Raw genomic sequence first — 27,861 nt, forward strand, 5'->3', positions numbered from 1 at the left:
ACAAAAGGCAGAACACAGAGGAACACGGAAGAGCAGGCAGAATACGGAAGGCTTTGACATCAGCTTTTTGCTGTCAATACGGTCAAGCCCCCTGCCAAGCAGAGTTCAGCTACACCCTACCTGTAGGTCAAAAGGATGTCCACCGGGGTAACGACAGCGGCAGGGAGGCCACAGCCTGGTTCAGCAACTTGCACGGTCGTGGCACACCCAATGGCCCGGCATAAGTACGATTTTTCTGTCCAGTGGACTGGGCTAACAAATCTCATGTTGCAACCAGTAATTCTCTCTCAGGTCTGCGTGCCGAAGAATGGCCGGGCTCTGGTAGCAACGCTCATCTGCCACGTTGGGTCAGACAGCACACAAGGTCATTAACAAGCAACAAGCAATTCGCCCTGGTTGTGAATTTCGGGCTACGGTGTAGGAAAAGGAAATTTACTCGGTGAAAATGTCAGTTACTGCAACCTGAAGTCTCTGCTTCTACAACCTTGAGCAAAATGAATTGCAATTGATGGAAAAAAAGCAAATGCTTTTTTTTCTGTGCCAAAAAACTTGGGTTTTCTCCTTCAATTTCCAGCACTCACATAGCCACTTTTTTTTTTTTTTTTTTTTTTTTTTTTTTTTTTTTTAACTTGTAGCTTTTCCGTTGCCCATTTTGGGGAGAAAACTCAAAAAGCAAAGCGGTTTTGTGCATTCCTAAGGGAGATGGTCGGGGAGCTGCCGGCCCCGGGCTGTTCCCCCCCGCGCTCCGCCCTGCAGACGTGGCGCCGGCGGGGCCGTGCCGGGGAGCGGCCGGGGAGAGGCGGGGCCGGGCCGGGCCGTGGCGATGAGCGGGGCTGCGGGGCGGCCGCGGGGCATGGCCGGCGGGCCGGGATGGCTCCTGCTGCCTCTGCTGCTGCCTCTGCTGCTGCTCCTGCTGGTGCCGGGCGGCCTGGGCAAGCCGACAGTGCGGCAGGAGCGGGCCCGTCCCGGCGCCGCGCAGCAGCAGCAGCAGCAGCACCACGAGGACGGCCCGGGCTTCCAGTACGACCACGAGGCCTTCCTGGGCAAGGAGGAGGCGCGGAGCTTCGACCAGCTCAGCCCCGAGGAGAGCCGCGAGAGGCTGGGGTGAGGCGGAGAGCCCCGGCGGGGCGCTGGGAACGTGGCAGGGGAGGGAGCGGAGCGGGGCGGGACGCGGCGGGGGGCGCCCCCTCGCTCCGGCTGCACAGGTCCCGAGCCCTGGGTGCTTCCCTCCTGGGAGCTTCCCTCCTGGGTGCTTTTCTCCTCCTCCTCCTCCTCCTCCTCGCTCGGGACCTGCTGGCCGGCAGCGCCGCTTCCCTGCCTTGTCACTTTCCTGCGGGCACCCGGCCGGCTGAGGCCGCGTCCCCCTGCCCTTCCCCGCAGCTCTTTCCCAGTCGAAGCCGTCTCCCTCCAGGTTTTCCCCTCGTGACAGCTCTGTCCGCTGTGGTAGCGCCGTGCTTGCTTCCACGCTGCTCTTTGCACCGGGACAGCTGCCTGCTGTCAGCGCCTCTGTCTCCTGTGCGCTTAGCAGAAGTCAGGCTGCTAATTAGGACTAAGTCTAACAGTTAAAAAAAAAAAAAAGAGAGGTGACACGTTAAGCTACAGCCACAGCCAAACACCTCTGATGTGGACATGACTTAAAAGACTTCCTCTGAGAAGCAAAGCCCACGTTGCGGGGTGAGCATTGTGCAGCAAAACATCAGAGATGTTTTATAAATGCTTTCTGAGAGAAAAGCGTGTGCTGCTGTTACTGTGCCTTCCTTAAGAAGGATGGCAGCGTATCATCCTGTGGAGTTGCAGGGCTAGGCAGTGATAACACAAAGCTACTCTCATCTTCCAGGAAACAAAACGGAACTAGCTAGTACACAGAAAAAGCCCTGCAAGCAACTGCTCACATCCTTTGTGGAGGAGCAGCTGAGCAGTAAAATCTTGGTTTGTGATCACGGCACATACCAGCCCATAATTTTATCATAACCTTGGAGTACACCTGCCCTTAGGACAGGTTCTGTGACAGAAGCATGCCTGTCCTCCCACACTGAGCCACTGGATAAGGGAAGAATCACAGATTTCCTACCTGTATGCAGTACCACAACTCACTTGGTTTTGGAGAAGCACGGCACAGTCCTGGTGCAGCAGCCAAGGGCTGCATGAAGGGAGTGCAGATGGGCTAAGAAGATGAGTGGGACCCCTGTCCTCCGTGCCATTTGTGTTGGGCCTGCCATTTTCAGCAAACACAGAAGATGGTTGCACATCCTACCAACATAAACAATTGTTATTTGCTCTGAGTTTATCCACACACAGTTGTGCTGAGCATCACATGCAGAGGGGAAGCCTTCTGCTTTCAGCCACTTTAAGTAATGATTTCCTTACCCCACCTTTGTTTCATCACCAGATGCATTTAGGCAGATCTAATCTGCCTCACAGCAGGCTGTACGTACCTGTTGTGTGTGTCCCCTAGCTACTCTATTAGTTTCTCACCTCAATACTGACTGTTATCTCACCTCAGTTAAAGGGAGAACGTAAGGTTTCAGGTGTTACACACTTGTACATGTAACTTCCTGGGTATGACTTGGCACTGCATGTCTTAACATGCTCTGTGAATTTTTGATATATTCAAGAATTAGCTATTTAAAATGAAGGCACTAATGCCTTTCAGACAATATACAGTAGTTCCACTACAAAACTCAGAATGATCCCGGGCCCTGTTGTAGGTAATTACCAGTATAAAACGTGAGGTTTGCAGTCCACTTCTGGGAGCCTGTAGGCAAGACTATTTCTTTGTCCCCATCCTCATCTGGGAAGCAGAGTAAAAGAGTGCATATGGACGCAATGGAGCTATAAAAACAAGAGTATAGATGAGAAAGATAAGGCACAGGACATTTTATGGTAAAGATTCTTGACTGCTTTGGTGTTAAAAATACCAAAGAGCTGTTAGCACAATCACTTTTTGCAACTTCATTTAATAAAACAGAAATATCAGCTAAAGCAGTTAAGTCAAATTTGTGGTGGAGCACATTCATTGACAAATTCAGTCCATCATGCAGTGAAAGGGACCCCGGCAGCCAATTCCCCATGAGATTTACACAAAAGAGAAAGGTTTTCCAGTCAGTTAATTCATACTTACCTACTTTAGAAAGCAAATTCTGTGACCCCCTTTTTTTCCCTATCACTCAGAAATACCACGTTTATGAATGCAACCGCTGGACCCCAAACCAATATCCATTAAGCTCTGACTTGCAGTAGATGAAACATGCTACAAACCTGATGCTATCAGGTTCACATGACAGTGCTGCAGATTCAGTGGGACCTGCTGCTGTTGCTTGACAGGGTCAAGAAAGGACACTGATTTACTTGCTGAGCGCTTCCCTTCAGCCAGTGCCAGCTTTCCAAGATGTTGCACTGCAAGGAATAGTTAACAGTTCAGAACTTTTCACTATCTCCTTCACTAAATCCTGGAGATTTAGGGAGCTCACCTGTTGAATTTAAAGTCAGGATTTGGACAAGATGGCTTCTGCTCTTACCCATTCTTACAAATAACATATAACTAGACCAAAGGGATGATGACTGAGCCTATGGATAATGGTCATTTTGATTTTCTTGAGTGTGGGACAGGGTGGTTATTACAGAGAATCTAAATGGTGGAGGAGAGAGGTTTTTTTTTTTTTTTTTTTTAACACAGTTTTTCAGGTCAGTTTTACTTGCAGCTGTGTGCAGAACTTTTCAAAGGTGGAAGCTTCCTTGGGAGTACCCAAGTACCTTCCCTTCTGCTGATTTCAACAGAATTTGAGGCAAGCAGCTTTACTTTAGGGCAGTTGCTTACATCCCAATTGCCAGCAATGACCGGAGACCCGCATTAATGAGTACCAGGCATTCCTGGCAATACAAGCAATATTTTTTTTTTATCTAGAAAAGAAAAGCGGAGGGATGGGAATGGAAGGGAAGACTATAAATGGTGCACATGCTCAACATTGCACACAAAGTTGCACACACACAACTCACTCCAGCCTAGCATCGGTCTGCTGGAGGGCCACAGGAGGAACTGCAGGTGTCTGCAAAATCCTAGCTTTCTCCTCTGATTGCCTCTGGCAAACATCAGTACAGGCTTTCTCCTGAGGTGAAGTCAGCTTCCTATTCTGAGTCCAGCATAGCTACCCCCTACGGACGCTGAAGAGGTGCCCTGTAGTTAGTATCTAGGAAATTGAGGTATCCTCTGAGGTAGTTTGTTCACTGACTTTGATGGTGCAAATTCCAATTGAATTATTCATAGCAATATTGAATAATGAATAATGTTCCTTAAGATAACATGCAGAATTGAAGAAAGTTTTAGCCTGAAGAACAGCTTTTTAAGTATTGGGCGTTACATTTTTGTGGAAAATAAGGGCCAGATAAAGACTACTAGAATTGGACTGACATGCAGTTTGGTTTTCTTTTGACTCTTACGGATGCCACTCTCTTTTTACAGGAAGATTGTGGATAGAATAGATGAAAACAAAGATGGCTATCTCACAACAGAGGAACTGAAAAACTGGATTAAACGGGTACAGAAACGCTACATCTACGAAAATGTTGCTAAAGTTTGGAAAGACTATGATCTAAACAAGGACAATAAAATCGCCTGGGAAGAATATAAACAAGCCACATATGGTTATTATCTAGGTAAGATAACGTCTTCAGATGATATGCTCAATGACGATTGGGGTTATAAGGCATGATTTCATGCCTTATAGCCAACAGGAGTTTGGTGTCACATTTAGGACTTTTGGAAATAGCATTAAATTTTATAGACACTCAGAGGTCAAAAGCACTTCTTTATTGCAATATTTCTGTATTTCAGCCATTTCCACATGGGTTGCCACTACACGGAAGGTTTTACAGAGGGCTTGTTCGATGTACTGATGAAGATTAATTAAGGTCTTCTACTCTAATTAACAAATATATGATTTTTTGTCATTAATATTAGTATTTTCATTCGAGAACTATTTTGCATAATTAACCAATGTTTGTCAATTCAGTCTCAAATTCTTTAGAGTCTAAAAATTTCAGCTGGGTATAAGCTATAGCAAAATTATTGAATAAAATAGTTCTTGTGGAGTAACATGCCTCAGGTTGGGATCAGCTGTAAATGAAAATCCTTAGAAATGAGACAAAAGCAACATGTATTAAAACTATACCTGTTTGTTTTTTTTTTCCTTCAACTTGCATTCACTTTACTTTTTCTAAGTTAATGAAGGGAAAGAAAGAGAAGAGATTACTTAAGCTAAGGGGCAATGCTTACAGACCACTAATCGCTAGTAACTGACCATGAGTACATTTCTCCTGGCAATGAGAAGACTGTCTAGCTACCTCACAGGCAGTTTTTGGAGCAAGATTCCAGCAGCAGTATTAAGTAGAAGTTCTACCCTAGATTAAAATGGGGCTTACTACATTTTTAAAGGTAATATTTTGTCTCACATCCCTGTAGCAGTATCCCTGGGAGTCTTTCACAGCCCTCTTTGTGATCCCCGAGAGCTGGAGGACAGCTACTGTATTGTGATCCTGTGTTAATACACACGTAAAATTCACATCTGTGATTCCCAGCCTAGTCTTTTTCAAATGTTTATCTCCCAACATGAGAAAATACTCATAACAATTTCACAATTAATATCTTTGAAATCAGTTTAGTTTTCCTATTCTAAAAATTATATCAAATACTGTTCATTGTATGTCGCTAAACACCCTGAAAAAATGTCTTTGTTTTAAAGTGAAAATAATTGATAGGTTCCCTGTAGCAGAGGCGTAGCAGTTCAGTAATTTCAGTCAGTCTGCCAGCTTCTGAAACCACTTTTCCTTGGTTCGCTTGCTTTTTGAAACTGGGGAGTTGTGTAGGTCATACCGATTCCTAAGAAGCATAAAACTTCTGTGAATGAAATCTACTCCAAATACTGCCTAAGCAGTGCTTATAAAAGCAGATTAAAAATAAATAAATCTGTGAAGTATAGTATATGATACTGCAAGACCCTGGATTCCAACAGGGAATCTACTCAGCCGTTTACTTTTACTACTAAGTCACCTTTATAAATGACCCAAAGTGTTTGACCCTTGAATTAATTTTGAGCTTCATAGGAAAGAGAAGTTCCTGTTCAACACAGCAATGAGCCTTTGTATTTCTAGACTCTAACAGAGTACATACCAGCAAATTAAGGGGCTTTATCACATTAGCACACTTGAAAAGGAACAAAATTTTGAGATTGCCTTGATTAATTTGCAGAAAATCCAGAAGAATTCCAAGATGCAACTGATCGGCACAGTTTTAAAAAAATGCTGCCCAGAGACGAAAGACGATTCAAAACTGCAGATCTGGATGGAGACCTAGCTGCCACTCGTGAAGAATTCACAGCTTTCCTTCACCCAGAGGAGTTTGAGCATATGAAAAACATTGTTGTCTTAGTAAGCAGAGCAAAACCAGTAACATTATTTTCATTTTTACTTTTCGGCTAAGCTTTGAAAAGCTTCTCTAACCTTTCCAGGCAGGGTTGAGAAAGAGGCACTCAGACACATACTTAATAGCCAGCAGGGGGAACAAAAAGGGATACGCTTCTTGAAAGTACCTGATTTAGAGTTCTCAGTACAAGGAAGACTTGTTAAATACCCTTAGACTACTCCTCAGTGGAAACAGTCTTGCTGTGGACTTGCACCAAAATAAAAGGAAAGGTATGCTGACATGAGGCTGCAAAGTGTGCGATGCCAGCTTCTATCTGCCCCTAACTTCAAACTTCAGCATGATGTCCGCTTTTCATTTATGTGCAGGGAATTTTTTCAATGTGAGACTTGTATATTTTCTGTTCAAGCAGCAATTGCATCATAGTCTGTGAGAGTAGATTTGCTTGTGTACAAGGGCAGGTCAGGCCTCAAATGTGAAATGACTGAAGAGGGGAATAGCCAGAATTATCAGTTCTCTCTTGATTACTTCAATGGAAAACTATTTTCCAGGAAACCTTAGAAGACATTGACAAAAATGAGGATGGTTTTGTGGATCAGGATGAGTATATTGGTAAGTCTTAAAGTTTGTTTCTTATAAAATCTCCATATGTCCATCCTCTCAAGTCTGCAGCAGTATTAACAAACCAAAGGTTTGTTAATATTGTGTTTCAAAGTTGCCTATTTTCTACTAGTTATTTTCCTAGATTAATTAGTGGGTAAAATCCCCTGTTTTTGTAAAGATTTTTGCAGTGATGCCTTATGTTTTTTTACAGAAATATAAGATGATGCATTAAAAAAATTAACTATGTAAAAACAGGAGCAAGATTTAAGCTTCTCAAAAAAGTTGTCAAGTGCATGAGAAGTAGCTGTGCGTTACTGAAATGTCAGAAAGAGATCAGAATGGGAAATGTCAACAGGGAATCTGTCACAGTTACACAACTTTCAGTCACTCTAGGCAGCCAGCTACTGTCTTGCACTTAGACATATGAAAACGAAATGGAAACAAGACTAGAGATCAGCTGCACATAATACGTTTCACCCTTTTGAATCATTATGCTGATACCAAAAGCTAACATCTCCCACTGCACTCACTTTGATGGGTTTTTAATCAAGAAAGTATCACCAGTAAAGCATTAGAGCAAACTCAGATGAATCTTTCTGTTTCTAGTGGTGCTATAAAGATCACTTCTCATATAATCAGGAACAATATACACATGTTAATTAATGGCAGGGGGTTTCTTTTCCTTGTAAATTATATTTAGCCTCAGAATGTGAATGCTATTCATTTATGACTGAAATAACAGAGCAGCATAATTTCCACAGTAATTTCAGTTCATTCAGTGACATTACCTACATATAATTATAAGGTAATTGTCAACATTTGTTACCATGTGAATGCTGTTTTTTCTTGTCTTCTATAGATAGGAACATAGAATGTTCTCGTCACGATCACCCCACATTGGCAAGGATGATAAAAATCAAATTGACAGGACATGTCAGATGCTTCAAATAAACAATATAATTTGCACTTTAAAAATGCAAAAAAGAAAGTGAATGTGTTGTCTGAAGTTTCTTTATGAGTAGAGGAAAACTGCTTAAAATATTCCTACTTCCCATTTTCAGATATAATTCTTTTCTTTTTAATCAAATTGGGGTTAAAAACAGAAAGCTAAATCTCTTCTTTGGTAGCTCATAAGGAGCAATCAGAAAGTCCAGAAACTGCAGCCTCTGGATCAGGTATTTGATGGGGAAATCTGTGGAAGGTTGTAGAATGATTACTCCCTCCCCACTTCTCCGTCCCATTTTGACTTCTACAAAATTTGGTTTAGATTTTATAAAAGCAGCTAAGCAGAATATCCCTAGGCATGTTAGGCATAGAGAACTAAGTTCTCACTGTGCCAGCGTGCAGTGTATTTCAGGGACACTGTGGACAGTTTACCAACAGATCTTCAGCGTAGCGCACATCCTCGGGCAGGGCAAGTCTTAGATTTGAGGATCTACATTTTCAGTTCCTATGGATACCAGCAAGCCTGTGACCCTAAGACCGTCCATGTGGGGTGCTCTTTTCCTTGCCTTATTCTTGAAAGCCAGACCCACAAGGCATAGGAGTACCATCTACAAAACGAGCTTTAATACCAATAGAAAAATGGAAAGCTTGAGGAATAAGCAGCCTTGATGAGCAGAAAACAGTTGATTAGCCACAGTGATCAGAAGGATAAAGTGAACACATTTATAAGTCTGGAAGGACTTTTGCTACTAGTAATTTGGAAGGTTTATGATGTAAAGGACAGATACAAATCAATACTTGTTCGTAATGATCACTGCTACTCTCCCAATGCTGTTTGTAAAGATAGCAGCTGTCACGGTGGTGTTTTCCTACTGATGCTTCTTAAATATAACACGGGACTACTGTACAATGTACAGAGCAGCTCACGTACATAATCTGTGCATCCTGTGTCACAAATGGTACTCCCTCCCAAGGTACCAAGCTATGGCAATTGCACTGCGTATAGTTTCTCATGGACAGAGCATACCACTGATGCAGGACATTCTTTCCAGGTTTTTCTTTGTAGAAGAATACCTTCTAGTGGAGTTTGCTGCAGAACTGTATGGTTAAAAAGGACTCCTTTTCTAAGATGGCTTTCTCTTAAACAGACCTCTCTGAAAGCAGGATAAAAGCATTCACTTCTATTTAGCAATTTTTGTTTTCCTGAGTTTCCCCTGTGCCTTTTATTCTCTCAGCCACTCTGCTGGCTGAAGTCTGATTTTATCCACGGAGGCATTTGCTGGCAGGGACAAGACAAAATTGCTACATCCCTTTCTTCTCATGTGATAGAGCTCAGCCCTAAAGCTCATGACTGCAATTTAACAATAGATCCTTAAAGATTTTTTTTCACTCAAATTGAAGTGGCTGAAGGCCTTTGGACAGGTTCACCTTTCATAAAAATGCACTGCTTATGAGGCTAATACACTAGGAAAATGTAAGAACAGTCACCAGCAGAGAAGAAGTAGGCCTGAAAGAAGATACGAACAGCTACTCTACACCCCACATTTCATATTCTGTACAAAGAAATGCTGTGCAAAGAGTTAAAGGTTAAAGCAAAGTTAAAGAGTTAAAGCAACTACATGGAGACAGTCTTCCTCTGAGGAACACCATGCAAATGTCTTTAGTTTATGCATAATTTTCAAATCAAGTACGACTTGAGTGAGACTTTTATTTCCTTTCCAGCTGATATGTTTGCAAATGAAGAGGGTGGACCAGAGCCTGACTGGGTGATTACAGAGCGTGAGCAGTTTTCAGATTTTCGTGACCTCAACAAGGACGGAAAGATGGACAAGGAAGAGATTCAGCATTGGATTCTCCCACAAGACTATGATCACGCACTAGCTGAAGCCAGGCATTTAGTCTATGAATCGGATGTAGATAAGGTACTTAGAGTTCTAGTGTATTAAGAAAAAAAAGTAACATTAAAAAAAAAAAACTTCATATACTAATAAGGAAATACTTTTCCTTATTAGTTCATTTTAAATGGAGTTTTAGAGGCTAGACATGCTAGTGCCTTAATGTATTAATGCAAATTTCAGTTGGTAGGGTCAAAATCACAAATGAATAAAACACAATTTAACTCTAGAAGTTGGCTTTCATTAGGTTACATTAAATTTTCTTAAACCTGCAAGTTTTAACAGAGTAGAAATATTTTTACTTTTTAAGAATGGTCATGGGTTTTGTATATTAATTTAGACTGCAAGAGGGAAAAAAAAGAGTTATGTTACCTAGGAGGCAGGAAAAAGCCCAGGTTTCTATACTCAAACATACATCTTTGGCTTAAAGACTGGCTCAATACATCCACTTCCTCTAACATTTCAACGAGCAGTTTGACCCAATTGAAGCCAGTGGAACTTGTGATTTCTACTCGGATCAAAATCTCCATCGCCATGACAGCTAAAATGATTCCTGAATCTTTAGTCTGCTGCTTTGTAGAGCTCTTGTATGTCTGTGCTGGTGTGTCTTTTACTTAGCTTTGAAAAAGTTCTTACAGAGATTTTGTTTTCCTCCCACCAGGATCAAAAACTAACAAAAGAGGAAGTTCTAGACAACTGGAATATGTTTGTTGGAAGTCAAGCTACTAATTATGGGGAAGACCTCACAAGAAACCATGATGAGCTATGATACAGTATACCAAGCAACGTGCCACAGACCTTTTCTCCACTTTACTGAAGTCATCGTGTCCATCCTCCCTTTTAGGGGAAGATGGGCAAGGGACACACTCACGACTGAATGACTTGCATTAATATATTTCTAACAAGCCAGCTTATTACCTCAGAAACTGCATAGAAATAGCATTTTAGTCTCTTCACATGGTTAAATACAATATCTAATTACTATAGTTCTATTTTTGGAAAAAACGTAGTATATTTGAGCCTAACCTGGAAAAGACAACTCCAAGGACCTTTAATAATAATTCATTTTCTTCAAATACCCATTTTTACCATAGGGAAATGCAGCTAGGATTAGAAAGAAACCTAGCTTTTGAAATAGATGAGGTTGCTTAGCTATCTTTTTTTTAATAGCATATAACAATTTAACAATGTAGAATTTTAGTTTCAGTCTTCTGTACAGAGAAAAGATTTACCAAGTTGCCCGGCCTTTTTCTCCACACTCCATTTTTCTCTCCTAAATGGGCCGGAGGTAACCAGCAGCCCTGTGTGCTGTATCTTTACAAGGGCAATGTATAAAGCCGGCCCTTCCCTCTAGCCCCCATCGCAGCGCAGAGGCAGCACACGTGGCCTAGCACCCATGCTGGCATTCCTCGGCAAGGGTTGTAGAGTTCATAGTGACAACTGTTCCTTCTGACAACGGAACAACATACAATTGTTTGTGGGCTGCTAGTTCTGCTGTTTCCTGGGAGGAATTATGCCACATGGAGCATAATTTATCTCACGCTTTTCGCACTTTACCCAAGTTTACTCTTGTTCACACAGTGTGAATGGCAGCAGCAGTTCTGTGATGGAGAAAGAATGAGACATATCACCCCTCTGGGCCTTCTGTACCACATCAGGGGACAGATTCGTGTGGCTACAGTTCTATTCTGTATGTATGTACGTATCAGGACGTGATACTGAAGCAACTACATGGAGACATCTTTCCTTCCAAAGAAGGGAGCAAGCTTTCCACACAGGTGCTTTCTTTTTTTACTGTATAATGTGAGCTGTTACATGTATATTTTTATATACCTAACTCAGATAAGTTTGGTTGTTTTTAAATGTACTGGTTTTAAAATATGCATGATAAAACCATTACTTCTTTTTGATACTATGAAGGTGCAATAACACTAATACAGACTAGGGTAGAGATGATGTGAAATCAGGAACCAAGCATTTAAAGCCAGTAGTTCCTCAAGCACTGGATCATGGACAGGTCCTGCAGCACTGGCTGGCCATCTACGAACAGCAGCTGGGCATATGGCACCAACTGTCTCTTCTTCACCTCATTAAAAAAAAAATAGAAATAAGTCCAATGTATATAGTTGCTATCACTGTTACTAGAATCTGTTCAGAACACTAAGGTCACATAAGAACTGTGGTTAAATATTTTATTTTCAATTGAAGATAATTAAATTCTAGATTATACACTCTGGCAGAGATTACATGTTCTTGCTAGCATAATTATTAAGCTTTTGGTGTGCACTTATGACATTGCCAGCAATGTCTCCTAAAAGTCCCTACCTCTTCCACTAACATGCAGTAGGACAGATGTCATAAGATATAAACTTTTTTGGCTTTTCCAGTACTTTAATGTCAAAGTAATACCTAAATGCAGTGTTATCTAAGAAGCAATAAAATTGTAGTTTGGCACATGTAAAACATTATCTGTTTTGGTTATTGTTTGGATTTGGAAAGTCTTAGTATATTCCGTAATCATAGCAATCTTGAGAAGGTGGGTTTTCTGTTTGTTTTTTTTTTTTGCAGTCCTTTTATACTAAAGTTTGACATTTGTATATTTTAGTAACAGAACTTCTGTGCTCTGTCTGCACTTGGATCATCACCTTCCACTGTTTCAGGAAACAATACCTTAAAAGACCTCAGAAAAATAAAAAAAAAACAAAAACAAAAACTTGTTTCCTGCAAGTGAAACTGCAGCCCAGACTAGATGGGAAGGATTTTCACTGGCACCCAAGGGAAGGTTGTTTGCTAACTCTTGTTGAAATTCAGTGGGAGTTGGGTGCTGAGACACTAAGCATCATTGCCTTCAGCTAAACATGACACTTCCAAATTCACTGCATTCTGTCCCAACAAAAAACCACATCTGAGCTTTGACAAGCAATCACATCTTCTTCCACATTACTCAATAAACTTGGAATGAAATTAGCATCAAATGAGGGAGAAATCATGACCCTGTATTTGTTCTCAGTTGCTATTAAAGCTTGGAACACATTGGGCAGTTTCTAGTATAAAACTATACTTATATAAATAATAGTGCTGAAATTGTAGGAGTTGCGCATGCAAACAGGAACTGGAAATTTAGACCACCTATATTTTTCAGTTTAAAAAAGAAAAAAAGAAAGAAATGGTACTCAGGTAGAGTATGCCCAGCTATGAGAAAGGTAAACATGCCAGTTAATATGAGATTTAAGATAATAAAGTGTCAATCATTGTAATGGGGTCATATTAAGATTAGGAGCATTTTTATAAAGCAGAATATAGAAACATGACTATCATTGATGTGATTTCACACTAAAGGCTACCCTGTTTCTGTAGCTCGATAGTGCTTCACTTACCAACATTGAGCAATGCACAGTACATTTTGTGCGCTAAATTTTCCTTTCAAGCTCAATGCACCAAGGAAGAGTAACTCCAAAAGAGACTAGAGCTTCTGGGTTTAAATTTAACACTATTTAAGGAAAGCAAACCTTTGCTAGGGGATATAACTGCTAACATCGTGATTTTTCAAGCCTAAGGTTTCTAATGGAGTTTGACTGTTCCAGAGATAACATTTTTTTTCCTAGGTAACATATTTCAAGTCATATTATGAGCAAATGTTACAAAATTTTAGTGTAATGTGAAATACTGTAATGTCAGATAGCATTATTTATCTGCTTAATATGACTAAAACCATTAATTGCTGGGAGCCATACTTCATTCCAGCAACATGAAAATTCATTTTGTGCCTATCTTGTCAGTTACTGCGGATTTTCTTAATGAATAGTGACGTAGTGAAATCCTGTTGGGAAATGTGTTTATATATTTCCAACTGCAGGTTCTGTATGGTAACTCTTATTACATAAATCGTCCATTAACTACACGTTTTCATTATGCCTATGCCGCAATACGTCAAAGGTGCATTTTTCCTACTTATATATCTGGAATAGCCATTATTATTGCACATACAGTTTTAATTCTTAGAATTTATGAAATGAACTAAGTGGCTAATGTTCATTGTCTTATAATTCCATTTAATGATTCAATCAGGTTAAATCCGTCTCCTGTTCCAATCAACGTACTGTACATAACTCCCTGAGGAAAGCAGAATGCTGCCTGTCCTTACCTAATTACATTTACACATATATCTTAAAATAGTGCCGTAGTGCTTTACCGTTGCAGTACGGAAGTCAACCTTGTTCCCAGTGAACTTAATGGCAGAACTCCTTGCCCCTGTCTAGAGGGATTAAGGCCTTAGCCACATAAAAGCAAGCAAAATAACAATAGGATGGTGAGGCCTGAGGTTAGAAGTAACTGTGTGACCATCAAATCCTGATCTTTTTACTATCAAGCAGTAACTTCTAGGAGTTTAGATCAATTCATACACATGTAAGCTATATAGAGCATAAGTCTAACTCAGGGAAGTCCACCATCTAATATATCACTGCTCTGTTCAAATAAACTTATCCTTTTACTGAGTGATGTTGGTGTCACTCCTAGACAGAAAGTTGCCATTAGCAAATGTGACCATTAGCAAATGTAATTCATTTTGCAAGGTGGCGGAAGGGGCCACAGAAAACGTTTCAAGGCCAAAGATCTTGCAAAACCTGGCATGGCTTGTAGTGAAACACTCAGAACTACCCACCACTAATAAGCAGTACTCTTCATCACTCTAATTTACTGTGCTATGTTCCATTTAATATGCCAGCAAGGAGTACATTAACCAAAGTTGCTAAATAACAAAGAAAAACATTAGGACTATTCTCCCCTGAATTTTCAGGGACCAGTGAGGCTGACATCCTTCAAACCCAAGAGCTATGCAGATTCCAAATCTTTCAAAGCAGCCTCAGAAACAAAAGGTATCAGCTTTCCCATAGTGTGAAAGTATACAAGGGACGCACATGCACATGTGACAGCATAGGCAGCTTCACACCTGCATTTTGTCTTTCCATAGGATGAGATAAAATCTATTCCCCAGATGGGAGCATCTCCTCCCTGTGCCAGTCACAAGAGTACAATCATTATGTATGTTCATTGCTGTTCCTGTTGATTATTAAGGGATATCTATCTTCAGCACAAGTATTAGGGCAGCAGAGCTCTGGAGCTCAGTTTCAGGTACTGCATGTGTCATTTTTCCTTGTCCAAACTAGCTTCAGAACTTGCTACATAAAGAAAATGCTGAAGATTGCATGTGCTAGTGGAAAAAAATTGTTTCATAAAGTATTCAAATATGATCTGGATGGCTAGCATTTACAGTTTTATTATTTGCTTGCGTTTCATGGTTGGCCTCATTTGTGAGGTCTGAAACCACCACATATCTGAAATTCCAGAAAAGGTATACAGAACAAGTCATGTCATAGTACTGAATCTGAATGGTAATTAAGGGTGACACATACTGTAGACACATACATTAGAAATGACGTTTCATCATAGCAACAAAAAATAACTTACGCATCAAGATGCTTCATCCCTGAAGATGCTACATTGATAACCAATAGATGGCCAAGGTTTAGGTAAAAATAGAGTGTAAAAATACTCACTCAATAGCCCACTCCAGTGTGAACCATCTTCTCCCCACTACGACCATTTGATTCTGACGAAGGCGGAGAAGCATGATACAAACTCTGGTCAGCATGAATCCCACCACTGATGAAGTTAGCAAATTGGTATCAAGTCCACAACACCTAGGAAGGGACGAAAAATAAATATCATTCTAATTGTCAATTACTAAACTGTTAACAGAATTTTAACAGAAATTGGTTAATTAATGTTAACAGAAATTGAGATTTCCTGCAATCAAACAGAAACCAAAAGGTTCTCCTCTCCATTTAAAAGGCCATAGAATGGCTTGGGTTGGAAGGGACCTTAAAGATCACTTAGTTTCAACCCCACTGCCATAGGCAGGGATGCCATGCACTAGGTCAGGTTGGCCAAGGTCCCATCCTGCCTGGCCTTGAACACCTCCAGGAATGGGGCATCCACAGCTTCTCCGGGCAATATGCTCCAGGGCCTCACTACCCTTACGGTGAAGAATTTCTTCTGCATCCCTTTGTAACATATAGAAACACAATTGAAATAAAAGTGGTGAGATGAAGAGCAGTGAGAAATGACATGTTGAAATACTGCCTTTATAATCTATTTTATTCAAGTGGAAACAAAACACTTTAAAAGGTGATAATGCTCGAAAAGCTATTTAACTCACCATCCAAATTGAACTGACCAAAATCTAATTTATTCCTTGTCTTGTTTAGCAGATGCTTAGAAGATCAATATAGTTGTCTCTGTAGATCGGCATGAAATATTAACCAGTCTGAGTGTTCTGAAGCTTTTTACAACATATTCAGCCTCATTAAACATTAAGCAGCCTTGAAATATAAATATAAAATAACTATCAGCTTCCTATCCTTCATACACAGAACAAAGGTAGCTCAGAAGTGGGAAGGAGGAAGAAAAATATTAAATGAACTGGGAATTCAGAGAGAAGTTAACTTAGCAAAGCTGTCAGTATAAATTGACTCAATCAGATACACTTTAACAAAAGGAAAGGTATTAGTGCAGTGTCAGTTTGTGAAACAGAAAAATATCTGCTAAGAAGCAAATAATAGCGTGGCATTTACAGCATAAGGAATTCATAGTAACGTGTCTCTGACCACAGATGCACCTATCTCAGGTGCAATCCTCATTTACAGTATGGCTCCTTTTACCCCTTATAGAGGTACCCCTTATATATTATGGGGTAGTCCTATAGGACCCACGTCTCTATGAGTTCAATCAGGAGGAAGCCTTCTTCCCTTTTTTCTGCTTTTCATTACCGTCTGGTATGTTAAAAATATCTGGGCAATACAATAGCAAAGAGTTTCAGGTTCAGTAAAGGGAAATGTCAGCTTTGCAAATCACTGAAAGTAACCGGACGTAAACTGTCAAAATAAGTCAGCAAAATGGCGTGGTTATTGTCAGTACAGAACTCGAGTCTGCTAGCTGAGATGTGGCTAAAGGTTATAGACAACACAGCGAGATGGCTCTACTACAACGTACAGATCAACTAATTTATCTATGAGTGCTTTTCATTTTAATATATGCAGCACATTTAATGCCTTTTTCTCCTATTTGCCTGCTTGCCTTATTATTACTGCACACTGATAGTCAAGAATAATTCAACCACACATGGTATTGCCTTTACCCCTGCAGAGTCTGGCAGGGTTTACAGAGAAGTTTCCTAAGCAGCTTTCTTACTGCTATTTCTTCTAGTATTGTGTAGGCATGCAGATAACAGGCCAGACATAACGGTGTTAAAATTTATTACAGCTTTCACCACTCGGTTTGTGAAGATGGTAACAGCAAGAAGTGAAACTGTATAGGAATAATTCCCCATCAGATATACCAGATTTTGTAAAAAAGTATACTGACCTATTAAGTTAGAACTATCAAATTCTCAACACGACAATAAGAATACCATCAATCAGTCATTGCAAAAACCATAAAGAGTTGAGAATGAAACCCAGACACAAATTCAGCACACCTAGAGGCAAAATAAAATAGATATTTTTTAATTTTTGCAACATATGCAAGACACAAGGGGACTTACATAAAGAATAAGTGTATCAGACACATTAAGAAATGATATTCAAATAATATTTAACATTGGACTGTTTTTTTGCTACATTCTTAGAACAGAATCCAAAATACCCTTTTGCATTACACCTACCTTTTCTACATTCTTTACCCATTGCTACACTGTAAACAAGCATTTATTAGTACAGGAAAAAAAAAAAAATCAAGTGTCCTACATTTTTTTGCACGCCAAATTTGCAGATGTGATTTATGGACAGGGTCACAATATCTTCAAAGCTACGTTTTCAAATTAAATGAAAAAAAATGTTTTTAAGGGAAAAGATTATAGACTTTGTGAGCAAAGCCTGGTACCTTGCAGTTTAGTCAAAGAGGTGAGTCATAATCTAACTGCAACATAGGCATGGGGAGGGCAAGCAGAGCCTTAAATCTCTTACTCACTTTGCTCCTAATAAAACTTGGAACAATTTTAGATCCAAGAAAGTCCTGCATTACTAGAACCCCACTCATCCTTTTCCTATTATGGCTTTTTAAATGTTATTATTATTTTTTAAATTCACAAGGAATACATAGAGCTGCCTCTCCGGATCCACACAGCACAGGCAGTTATACAAGGTGCCTCTCTCATCTCTTGCAGCCACAAAAGAGCAAAACGAAGCCACAAATTCACTTCAGTGGTAAGGAGCACCATGTGGTACCTTGTTCCCTTCTGAAATCTGAGTGTTTTGTCTAAATTGCAGGTCCTGTGGATTGTTTGGGAATAAAGGTACCTTGACAATATTGTCAAGCATTTCTTTCATACCAGACAGAAAGATCAAGGAAGACAGATTTTTCTTGCTGAGATTGCCACAGCTCTTTTAGCCAAAAAATCTTCTTCTCTCAAGTCTGTGCTCATTCATTGTCATCCTTGAATCTCTCAGCTTCTGGCATGTAGGAAACAAGCCAAACACTCGAGTTACAGGGGCATCTAAGTGCTGTGAAACAGGCACTGAAAATTAGGGTAGAACTAGCAGGCACGACGCTGAGGATATGCAGGCAGCAGTACTGTTGCTAAGGAAGAAGTGAATTTTACCTTTCCCACTGCTTTCCAATCAAAACTAAAAATTTAGCCTTGTACAAAGCAAAGCTATTTCACTTCTGATGCTCTGCCCTGTTTGAAAATTTGAGATGAAAAATACTAGTGCACATATAATATAAAAATATTTACATTTTGCTGTAAATATCTACTTGTGAAAGGTGTAGCAGTTTGTTTTGATGGAAGTTGCGCTTATGCTGCTCTCAAGACGTCCACCCGAAACCAGCTTCTGAAAGGCAATCTTTGAAGACTTGCAGGTTCTTTTTATGCAAGGCTTCTCCTGCCGATCCACACACAGCCTGTCCTCATTACTCATAGCGATATTACTGCAGTTATCTCTCTCCTAGCAGCAAACTTGCCCTGCATATGTTCAGATCAAAGCCCTACTGCAAAGCAGAGCCAATACTCCACTCCCTCCACTCCAGCTGTCTTCATCACCTTCCAACCTCTTCACAGCCTTCAGTCCCTGATATTCATGATCTCTCACCTGGATGTTTTTGGAGTTTTATTCCTATCTTTGACCCACAAGACAAGCAGTTAATTTATTACATTCTTTGACAATGTTTTTTGGTTCAGTGGTGGTACAGTGCTCAGCACAGTGAAATTGTGCCTCACAACTTGGATTCCTAAGAGTTACAGTAATACATGTAATAAAACAACCACAGTTTTAATTCTATTTTACTAAAATTCATACCTCAAGACTACCAAACCATGAAGAAATAGCATATAAGGGAAAGAGAAAACAATCACACTGATCAGAATGACATACTGTAAATGCATCAACCCTCAGCTAGTATTAATGGCTCCAAAATATATATATTTTTTCTATCTTTCAATGTGCCTGTGCTCATTTACATTGACAAGTACAATTTAAAGTAAATTTGGTTGTAAGTAATCCTTGTAGATAAAAAGGAACACTGAGTAAAGCACCCCTATCTATTTTTTCCTGCTATAGAGGACATATAATGGATGTGTGTATACCAGCATATGAAAGACGAATAAGGAAGAAAATTCTGCTGTTTGGATTAAAACTGAATAAAAAAGGCACACATATATGCTGATTTCTTTCATCAAGGACTGTAGAGATATCCTGGTAATGCTGCAGCTTTCTATTCTCTCTAAAAGAATTGAAAACCTATTGAAGATCAAGACAAAGAGATCAACACACACATAAGAGGATAGTGAGAAAGCCATCAAAATATGTCAATAGGAATAGAAGAGATCTTTGGAACACCAAAATGTAAATCTACATGCTACACAAAAGCCTTTGTAATGCCTACAACAGGTCACTGAAACAAAGTAGTTTCTGGAACAAATCTTCTAATAGGGTAAAACTTTGTTCTTTGGGAATTAAATGACTATTTCATACATATGGAACTGGATATGAGCATAAGCAGAACATGGATGAACTACCAGCAAAGCCACTTGATTGCCTATTCTCTCAAAATATTTGATAATTTTAAGTATGTTTTTATTTTCAGAAGGCATTGTGCTAGATTTGCAAATAGGCTGGAAAAAAAATACTAATTAGAACCAACTATTGTTGAGAAATGTTAATGTGGAATGGGAGCCATTTAAAGAACTGTAGCAGAGTTTAAAATATAAGTTCATTCCAGTAAATCAGTGTCAAAATGACAAGAGAAGCCAACATGGCTCAAGACAGATATATGGAACAGTATGTAAGATAAACAAAAGAGCTTTTGAACCCCTCCATAGAATATGAGAAGTGAAAGATTTGATTAAGTATTAAAAGAAAAAGGCTAAACCAAATGAAACAAAAACAAAAGTGAATCATACAGCTAACAATCTCTCAATGTAAGAAGGGTTTCTTTTGTTTTATAGATATATATTTTGTTTTGTTTGTTTAAATAGAAGAAAAAAAAGCACCAAGAATCTGGTTTCCAGAATAATACTTTCCACACAAACTAAAAAATAAAAAGGAAATATATTTAAAGATTTAATTTGCTACTGTCTTAAGATATATCTGGTGCAACCCACCTGAATACTCCTATACGAGGGAGTTTTAAGACTTTTTTTCCCACCTTTACTGCTTTCTTATATCAATGCAAACCATGCAGTGATGCCACTTACCGAGGGCAAGTACTGTGGGCACACGTTCAGACAAAGAGAATAACCAGTCAAGGCAATCACTGTGAAAAGTGCCATCAGAGCACAGTGAACCTCTCCCCTGCACTGGGAGGCATTTCTGAGGGGCAGCTCCCTCCCTTGGTCTTAGCAGTTGTTGCACCACATCTTCACTCAGAAGGAGCAAGGGTAACAGCCTTTCTTCTCACAAACTCTTTATTTATTGGTGGGTGGTGACTGGGAGCTACACCTATGCAGCCATATATACCCATATACAGATCTTCAATGTTTCCTGCAAAGCTTCCCATAACTTTGACTTTACATCTAAATCAGCTATATCCTAAAAGACTTCGGTGCTATTTTAATCCGAGCTTTCTAACTTTGACGGGACAAGAGAACTAAGCATGCATGCACCATGCTGGCATATCCTGATGTAACCAATCAAAAGAATTTACTCCTCGACCCACTGGTAATGTAATCTATGCCCATGCTTTCCTGGTATGATGTATTTTTCCCACCAGCTGAAGGGTAACAACTGTTCCTTCTCATTGAGCCGTACCTGAATGACCCATGCAAGGGAATAAGGGAATGACTTATGCCCCTTTATTTTCTTGCAGAGCTGAGCCCCAAGGAAGCCCACAGACTAGACACCAGATATCTGAGAGAGCAAAAAAAAAGTGGGAACAGAAATTGAGAGAAGACTTCACTGACACTTTACAAGTTCACATAGTTCAAGAGAAATCCCGGAAGACAAGAAACACCATCATAATGCCATTAGTTAAGGGAAAGCCTAGGGAAACTAAAAATGTATGTAGGGAAAGCTTAAAAAACATTTTAGAAAAGAAAGTGAGGGCAAACACTTTAAATGAGCACACTAGTGGTTGAATTAATGGTTTCAGAGATGCCCACAGGAGAAAATCTCCAAGGATATTATCTATTATCCCTAGGACAGACAAAGAGGGGGCAATGGGAAACTGATGTGGAGATGCTCTGAATCATTTCCCCAAGTTTCATATTGGAAGCTAAATGCATTAAGAAAAAAATTAGAACAGCAAATATATTCCAGAAACGTGTACATCTGATAGGCTGTTTAATCATGTATCAGTACAAACAGTGGGCTAGGCTAATAATCTTAGAAACAGCACTAAAGTGCAAAGAAAAGTAAGCTTTGATTAATACAGTGGGCGAGGGGAGAAGAGATCATTTACTTTTCCATGAAATGCTTAGGACATTCATTACAGAGAAGATGCAAGTCCTTTTTGGAAGAAATTCGCTGGTTTCCATCTGCTAGATTCTATCAAAGAATCCAGAATGAAGGTGAAAAGGTAGAGACAAAAATCTTAAGGAAAGCCAATCTAAGTTACTAGTCGAGAATTATACTTGGACAGCCCAAGCACTTTCCAAGACAAAGAATACATACAATTCAGTGTAAATAATATGATTAAATTAGTGGGGTTTTTTTATTAAAAATATTTTCTTTTAACAAGGATAGCAGCCCCTTTTACTCCTTTATTTATTTATTTTTTTAATTTAATAATAAACCAGGATACAGGTTGGGAGGGAAAAAAAAAAAAAACACTGGCACAACTGCACCACCTGCTCCCACATCCATCCATTCTGCATGGCCATAGCTACATGGCGCTCATTTAAAATTAGGTCTGCATTTGCTATTGCCTCATTCATGGGGAATGGCTGGTTTTACTTAACTACAAGCTTTTAGCTCTAGCTGCAGCCTCAGGTTTTCAGCTGGGAGGAATCCAGTCAGATTTCCCATGTGCTGAACAAATATCAGAGGTCACAAAGAATACACGCATCTGTAAGAGCATGAAACCTGGGGAGGAGGGAGAGAAAATAAACAACAGCCAACACCAATACAAAAAGCAAACAATTATATGCCATTTAATGTGGTTTAAAAACACTGACCACACAAAATGGCTTTATGCCATGTCAACAAAATTGTGCAATAAATAAAGGTGTAATACTCAGGTATTTTCTCAAAATAGTAAACCCACATGCGCTCTTTTCCTGAAGACTGGCTTCAAAATAAAATGTCAGCCACATTCCAAGATAACAACAACAACAAAAATCAATGTGTTTGAGAACTGCTTGATTGATTTCCAGCTGTAGCAAAATGATACAACACACAATCCCTACACTACTTCTCCTCCGTCTCTTCGTTTAAGAGTCCAGCTCATGAGCAGAGCCCATCTGCTTGCCTCAGATGACAGATGTTGGCGGGACGAGGGAGGATGTCCAGCGGAGGATGGTGCCCTGCCCATTCCCCTCTCTGGGCTGGTTATCCTACACTCTCCTCTGTCTTTGGCAGTGGCTACAGCCTGCAAAATAATGGCCTCAACAGCTTTCTAGGCCCACTCGCTGTTATAATCTGTATAATAAGTATTAGTTTAGTTTTTCATATGGAAAGTTAATCCCCTAATAACATTTCAAATTACTGAAGAGTGTTTGGAAAAATCATAGCTACCATTCAGAAACCTGTGCTGCAATCAGCTACACAAGATATACAGCATTCTGTAATTAGTGTGCACCTTTCAGACTTGGCTAATTACCTCTTATGAATTAAGATTGGTCTTGCTTCCCTCCCCCAAGCCCTACACTTGAGAGAAAAATATAAAAAAAAAAATAATGAGAAGGATAAGCTCTGTACTTCTAAGGCAGCTGAAAATTCAGTAAGATAATGTCACTGATTTGGTTATTTCCAGGTGAACATCAGGTTATTCAACCTAGGTGAATTTAATGATTCTGGACAGGTTGTGCAATGAATCTTCCTATAAATCACTTATAATTGCAAACATAAAAATTAAAAATCAGTCTGAAGAGAGAGATAACAGTATTAATGATGGGAAGCAGTAATCTACAGATAGCGGCGCTGCCATTTTAATCGGGGCCGTTCTGATGAGAGGCTTCTGAACCTCACGGGGACAGCACTGGGATGAAGAGGCTAGGGCATCTCACCCAGGGCAATTTTAATGACTACATGTGATTAACATAAATGTTTGCCAATACACTGACATAAAAACTTCAGAACATTTCTCTCATACAATGTTCTGTTATACCCCTCAGAAAGACTGATCAACCCCAATTTCAGCTGGGCTTCCCAAGCCTCCTCTCCAGTAGCATTTTCCAGCTGGCGATTAGCCCCGTGCTGAGCCATGGATTGGATTTGCTTGGGTTAGTATCCCAGGTCAGCATTTTGAATGACACAGACCATCTCTGGTTCAAAATCCCCCGGGGGTAGAGACCACCTTTTTCTTTTTATATCTGTGAGTGCTGATCAGCTGAACAACAGCACAACCTCCTCCTGAAAGAAGTCAGAACAACTGAGATGTAAATGAAATGTGGATGAAATCTTGCAATTTGGAAAAGAAGTGTATTTCAATTCATGGCCTGGTTGGAGTTTTTAAAAGGTTTTGTCCTTTTTAACTTTAGACCAAAGCTTTAAGGAATATTAGCTGTGTCAAAAGGAAAAAAATTGAAAGCCATAGCACAGAATTAGAGATGGCTTGAATTTCTGTGTAGGAGACAAACTCATCTGATTTGTTCAGTAGGATGTTTGGAGCCATGATTAAGATGAGCCTTTTTCTGGTCATATTTTAGGTAAGACTGAACTCTTCTGATGTTAGCCATTTTTATCAGATTTTGGCTCCAGATAAAAGAAACCTTGCAGGTACAATCATACAGCCAAATGACTAACTGCCACCCTTTGTGCCTATTAATTATTTCTGGCCACAGCATTCTGCACATAATGGATCATGGACTCAAAATTATGTCTTTTTTTTTTCAATTAAAAAAGAAAAAAAAAAAAAAAAGAAAAAAATGCTTCTAGGTCATTATTTCCAGAAGTCAGCACTTGCTTTACTGAAAGTCAAAAGATAACCAGCCAGGAGCACCTTGGGTTGCTTTGTTCAGGTACTCAGTATTTGCAGCTCATGATGACTTTTAACTAGAAATGTGAGAGCAACCATAATTACAAAATCAGGCACAAGTTGATTCAAAATTCATCAATCCAAAAACCAAGAATTGATTATGCAAATATGGACATGATGTCTGGGTAGGAAAACAGGACAAAAAAAAAATTCAAACCATTTTTATCCTTGGGAAAAATCATGAAATCCTTGTCCCAAGTCACTGTGTTTTATTTTATTTTTAAACTTTTTCCTACTTGCCATGGGACAGAGGCATTGAAACCCTTCTATGGTATCACATTAATATCATATCGTTCGGGTTTTTTTCCTCATGTGATAGTGAAGTGTAGTCACGTTAGCACATTTCATTGTGAGTTAGTAAAAATGAACGTTAATATGGCCTGATACTAATCCACCATGACAGAAAATTCCTAATACGATAAAACTTTCATATCATATTAGTAGAAAAAAGTCAGTTCCTGCCTGTTCCAGGTCACTTTCAATGTTGCCTTTGAGCATACAGTAATGGCAAGCATTTGTCTGTCTGCAAAAAAGGTCCTTAATACTGTTCAATGGCAAAATAAAAATGCCATTCAGATGAGCCTTACTTTTCTCCCGTGAAACAGCCCATTGCAGGAGAGCCCTCAAATTTATCATATCAACTGTCATTCATTTCTAAGCCTTAACTCTAAGTTACTCACAGTGCCTCTTGTAATGATGCGCAACTTCTTTTTAAATAGTTGTTTCTTTATATAAAAACAGCTGCAGAAATAAATATTCAGTCCAACACAACTCCTCTCCTCAGTTTCTTGACTAGTCTTTAAAAGGAAGCAGTCAATCATGGGCAGTATATTCAGCAAGTCTTTCAAAGCAAATGCCAACAACAACAATGAAAAAATTTGTTTCCTGCAAGAACTCGTTGGATATTTCCCAGAGAGCGATAAAATATTTGAAAGAAACACCAACTTACAAGGCCTTGCAAAGTCTCTGGCCATGCTGAGTCTAAGTGACAATCAGACCCTTCTCCTTTGTCCTTCGTGACCCAAGTGAGGAGCACTCTGGGTCTTTTTCTCACCTGGTGTAAACTAGCAAAGGTCAATTTAAATCCAGAGTTCAATGGCAATTTCAATCAAACCACTGCCTGGCTTTACAGCAAGAGTCATTGCTTTACACTGCATGCTCGTGAGCCTGGGCTCTAATAGCAGCAGTATGATCAGGTAATCCTAACAACTGCAAATGCTGAGCTTCCTTACATAGGCTGCATGATTCAGAATTTAAAGTTAGTGTTACAGAGAATTTCATTTTTCAACACAAAGACTTAATTTTCTCAACTGAAACATCCATGCAACTAAAAAAGAATGTACTCATTTTAGCTTTCCTCCAGAAAATGAGAGTTCATTTGACAGTGCTGCAGAGCAGCACTGAAAAGAAATTATGCTGGAGATCAGCTTAGTCTACAGAATATCCCACAGGTCAAACACTGAAATACTTCCTACAGTTTGTTCTTTAATTCAGGTTATTGGATACACTTCTGTGTTTAAGACACTCAAAAAGTCCAAAACTTTCAAGTAACTTGACTTCACTGCTGTAGCTTAAATGAAAAAAATAACAAGAAACCAAAACAGTGGTGGTGGGGAATGGCCAGGTTATGACAACCACAAAAAGAGTAATTTTCAGCTGTATTAGTGCCTGTGAAACACCAGAAGTGCAAAATGTAATTATCTTAATGCTATTTTTGATATCATATCAGCAAATTACACTGAGTTCCTACTGTGACACTTATATCAGGGTAAGAATTATCCTGTTGTGAGTGTCGATCCCAGGGGCAAACGAGGCAGCATAAATGGCTGTGATTCTTGAGCAATTAGCTGCTCCCAGGCTGCAGACACTCTTATTTAAAAGATAGTTATGGAATGTTTAACTTGTAAACATCTATAACATTTACCTCCTATTTGTTTTTTCGGTAATTAAGCCTCCAGGGGATCGTCCCATGTAACAAGCATTTCTTCCTTGTTTTGCCACCCATTTTTCTTTATAATCATGACAAAATCCCTTTTTGCTATTAAGATACACACCGTGAAATTTGGAATTGTTTGTAATAACTATGTCTTTCCATTAGTGCTAATACCCTAATGCCACAGGACAACCATGTAATGTGCTGAAGGATTATATAACTTCATGTTGAGCAAAAAGAAATTTTAAGTTTCAATCTCCTTTGGAAGCTGCTTTTTTGTTTTGTTTTCAAAGTTGAGAATTATTGAGGAAAGAGAGAAACATTCATCGCTACAACTGAATGTAGATCTTAAGTATTTACTCTAGAGTTGTACACCTTGACCCAAAAGAGTTGAGTAGAGACAACTGGATAAAGCAAAGGCTAACATTAACACATGACAATAAAAGTCACAAGATGCCAAACAGTTCAGCAGTAGCGCATCAAAAGTATAAGCAGCTCTTCAGAAAGTTTTCTACATGCACATAGAGGAAAGGGATAAAATATTAGTGCAACAGTGCCATTTCAGCATAGAATTATTCAACAGTATCTATGATCCTTGCTTCAGACTTTGAAGTCTATAAGCTTATACACTGCGATCAAAATGCTGGATGAATGCAGCCTTTGTATTTTTCCTTGAATCTGCCAGTCTACCTTATATCTGAAAGTAAAAGCACAAATAAAAATACACCTTGTAAAAAAAAAAAAAAAAAAGTGGGCACTTTCAAAATCCTTTACGTACAATTGGAAGCTGAACACATTTTGAAAAAATAAATAAATCCGGAAATCTCTCTTTTAGGCATAACTTTTTGTAACATTAATTTACAGGCAAAATATAACTGCATGAAAATATCAGCTTATAATTAGGACTTTAAACAACTGTAAATGAAATCTTTCTTCTAAGAGAAATCAGTTTCATGGCATACAAAACATCGGCTCAACATCTCCAAATTTCTGATACAGCAGAATTCTACAGAAAGCCATTCTTTTAAACCAAGCTAAACTACAGCTATTACCACACTGCATCATTACCACTCCATCATTGTAATGCACCACTGAAGCAAACTCAAAATATATGCTTTGGTAAACAAGGAAATCATTGATTTGTTAAAGGCTTTATATAACACATGCAAAACTCACACTGTCATTCATATATGTGCTAAGTTATCCTACCATCTTTCTTTTACCATGATTTCCTTCCTTGACTTATACTTGACACACTGCTGAACTGTACTCCTGGCTAGCAACTACTGATTTTTCTTAAATAATTAACTGTTCTTCCATTTGAAAATACCAGTGAGTGGGTTTTCTTCATCACTAGATGATGCAGAGTAAAGTTAATG

At 39.3% G+C, this 27,861-nt stretch overlaps 1 protein-coding gene and 1 long non-coding RNA gene across 5 annotated transcripts in view; one reads left to right on the forward strand and one right to left on the reverse strand.

Moving 5' to 3' along the window:
* The window catches only part of LOC106017858 (uncharacterized), a 194,268-nt gene that overhangs the window by 85,215 nt on the left and 81,192 nt on the right, over positions 1-27,861 (reverse strand). For all 3 annotated transcript variants that reach the window (XR_011809823.1, XR_011809824.1, XR_011809825.1), the window contains 4 exons: positions 15,417-15,560; positions 2,717-2,832; positions 2,095-2,250; positions 121-1,555 (listed from right to left, as the gene is read on the reverse strand). This is a non-coding gene — a long non-coding RNA (uncharacterized lncRNA). The remainder of the gene's footprint in view (positions 1-120; positions 1,556-2,094; positions 2,251-2,716; positions 2,833-15,416; positions 15,561-27,861) is intronic.
* Positions 776-12,321, forward strand: RCN1 (reticulocalbin 1). Of its 2 annotated transcripts, XR_005266141.2 has the most exons (7): positions 776-1,104; positions 4,460-4,653; positions 6,245-6,423; positions 6,967-7,027; positions 9,686-9,885; positions 10,520-11,146; positions 11,232-12,321. XR_005266141.2 is itself a non-coding variant. In XM_027458468.3 (6 exons), exons 1-6 carry the CDS (start codon positions 824-826, stop codon positions 10,625-10,627), a joined length of 1,023 nt encoding a protein of 340 aa, XP_027314269.3. In that variant the 5' UTR covers positions 776-823; the 3' UTR covers positions 10,628-12,321. The 2 variants fall into 2 exon arrangements, 1 of the variants encoding a protein (XP_027314269.3); XM_027458468.3 differs by having other exon boundaries at positions 10,520-12,321.

Source organism: Anas platyrhynchos, chromosome 5 (assembly GCF_047663525.1).
Source record: "Anas platyrhynchos isolate ZD024472 breed Pekin duck chromosome 5, IASCAAS_PekinDuck_T2T, whole genome shotgun sequence".
NCBI classification, from domain to species: Eukaryota; Metazoa; Chordata; class Aves; order Anseriformes; family Anatidae; genus Anas; species Anas platyrhynchos.

Coding starts and splice junctions, on each gene's coding strand:
- RCN1 (XM_027458468.3), top strand. CDS start 824: ATGAGCGGGGCTGCGGGGCGGCCGCGGGGCATGGCCGGCGGGCCGGGA. Junction 1,105..4,459: donor GAGAGCCGCGAGAGGCTGGG/GTGAGGCGGAGA, acceptor CTCTTTTTACAG/GAAGATTGTGGATAGAATAG. Junction 4,654..6,244: donor CACATATGGTTATTATCTAG/GTAAGATAACGT, acceptor ATTAATTTGCAG/AAAATCCAGAAGAATTCCAA.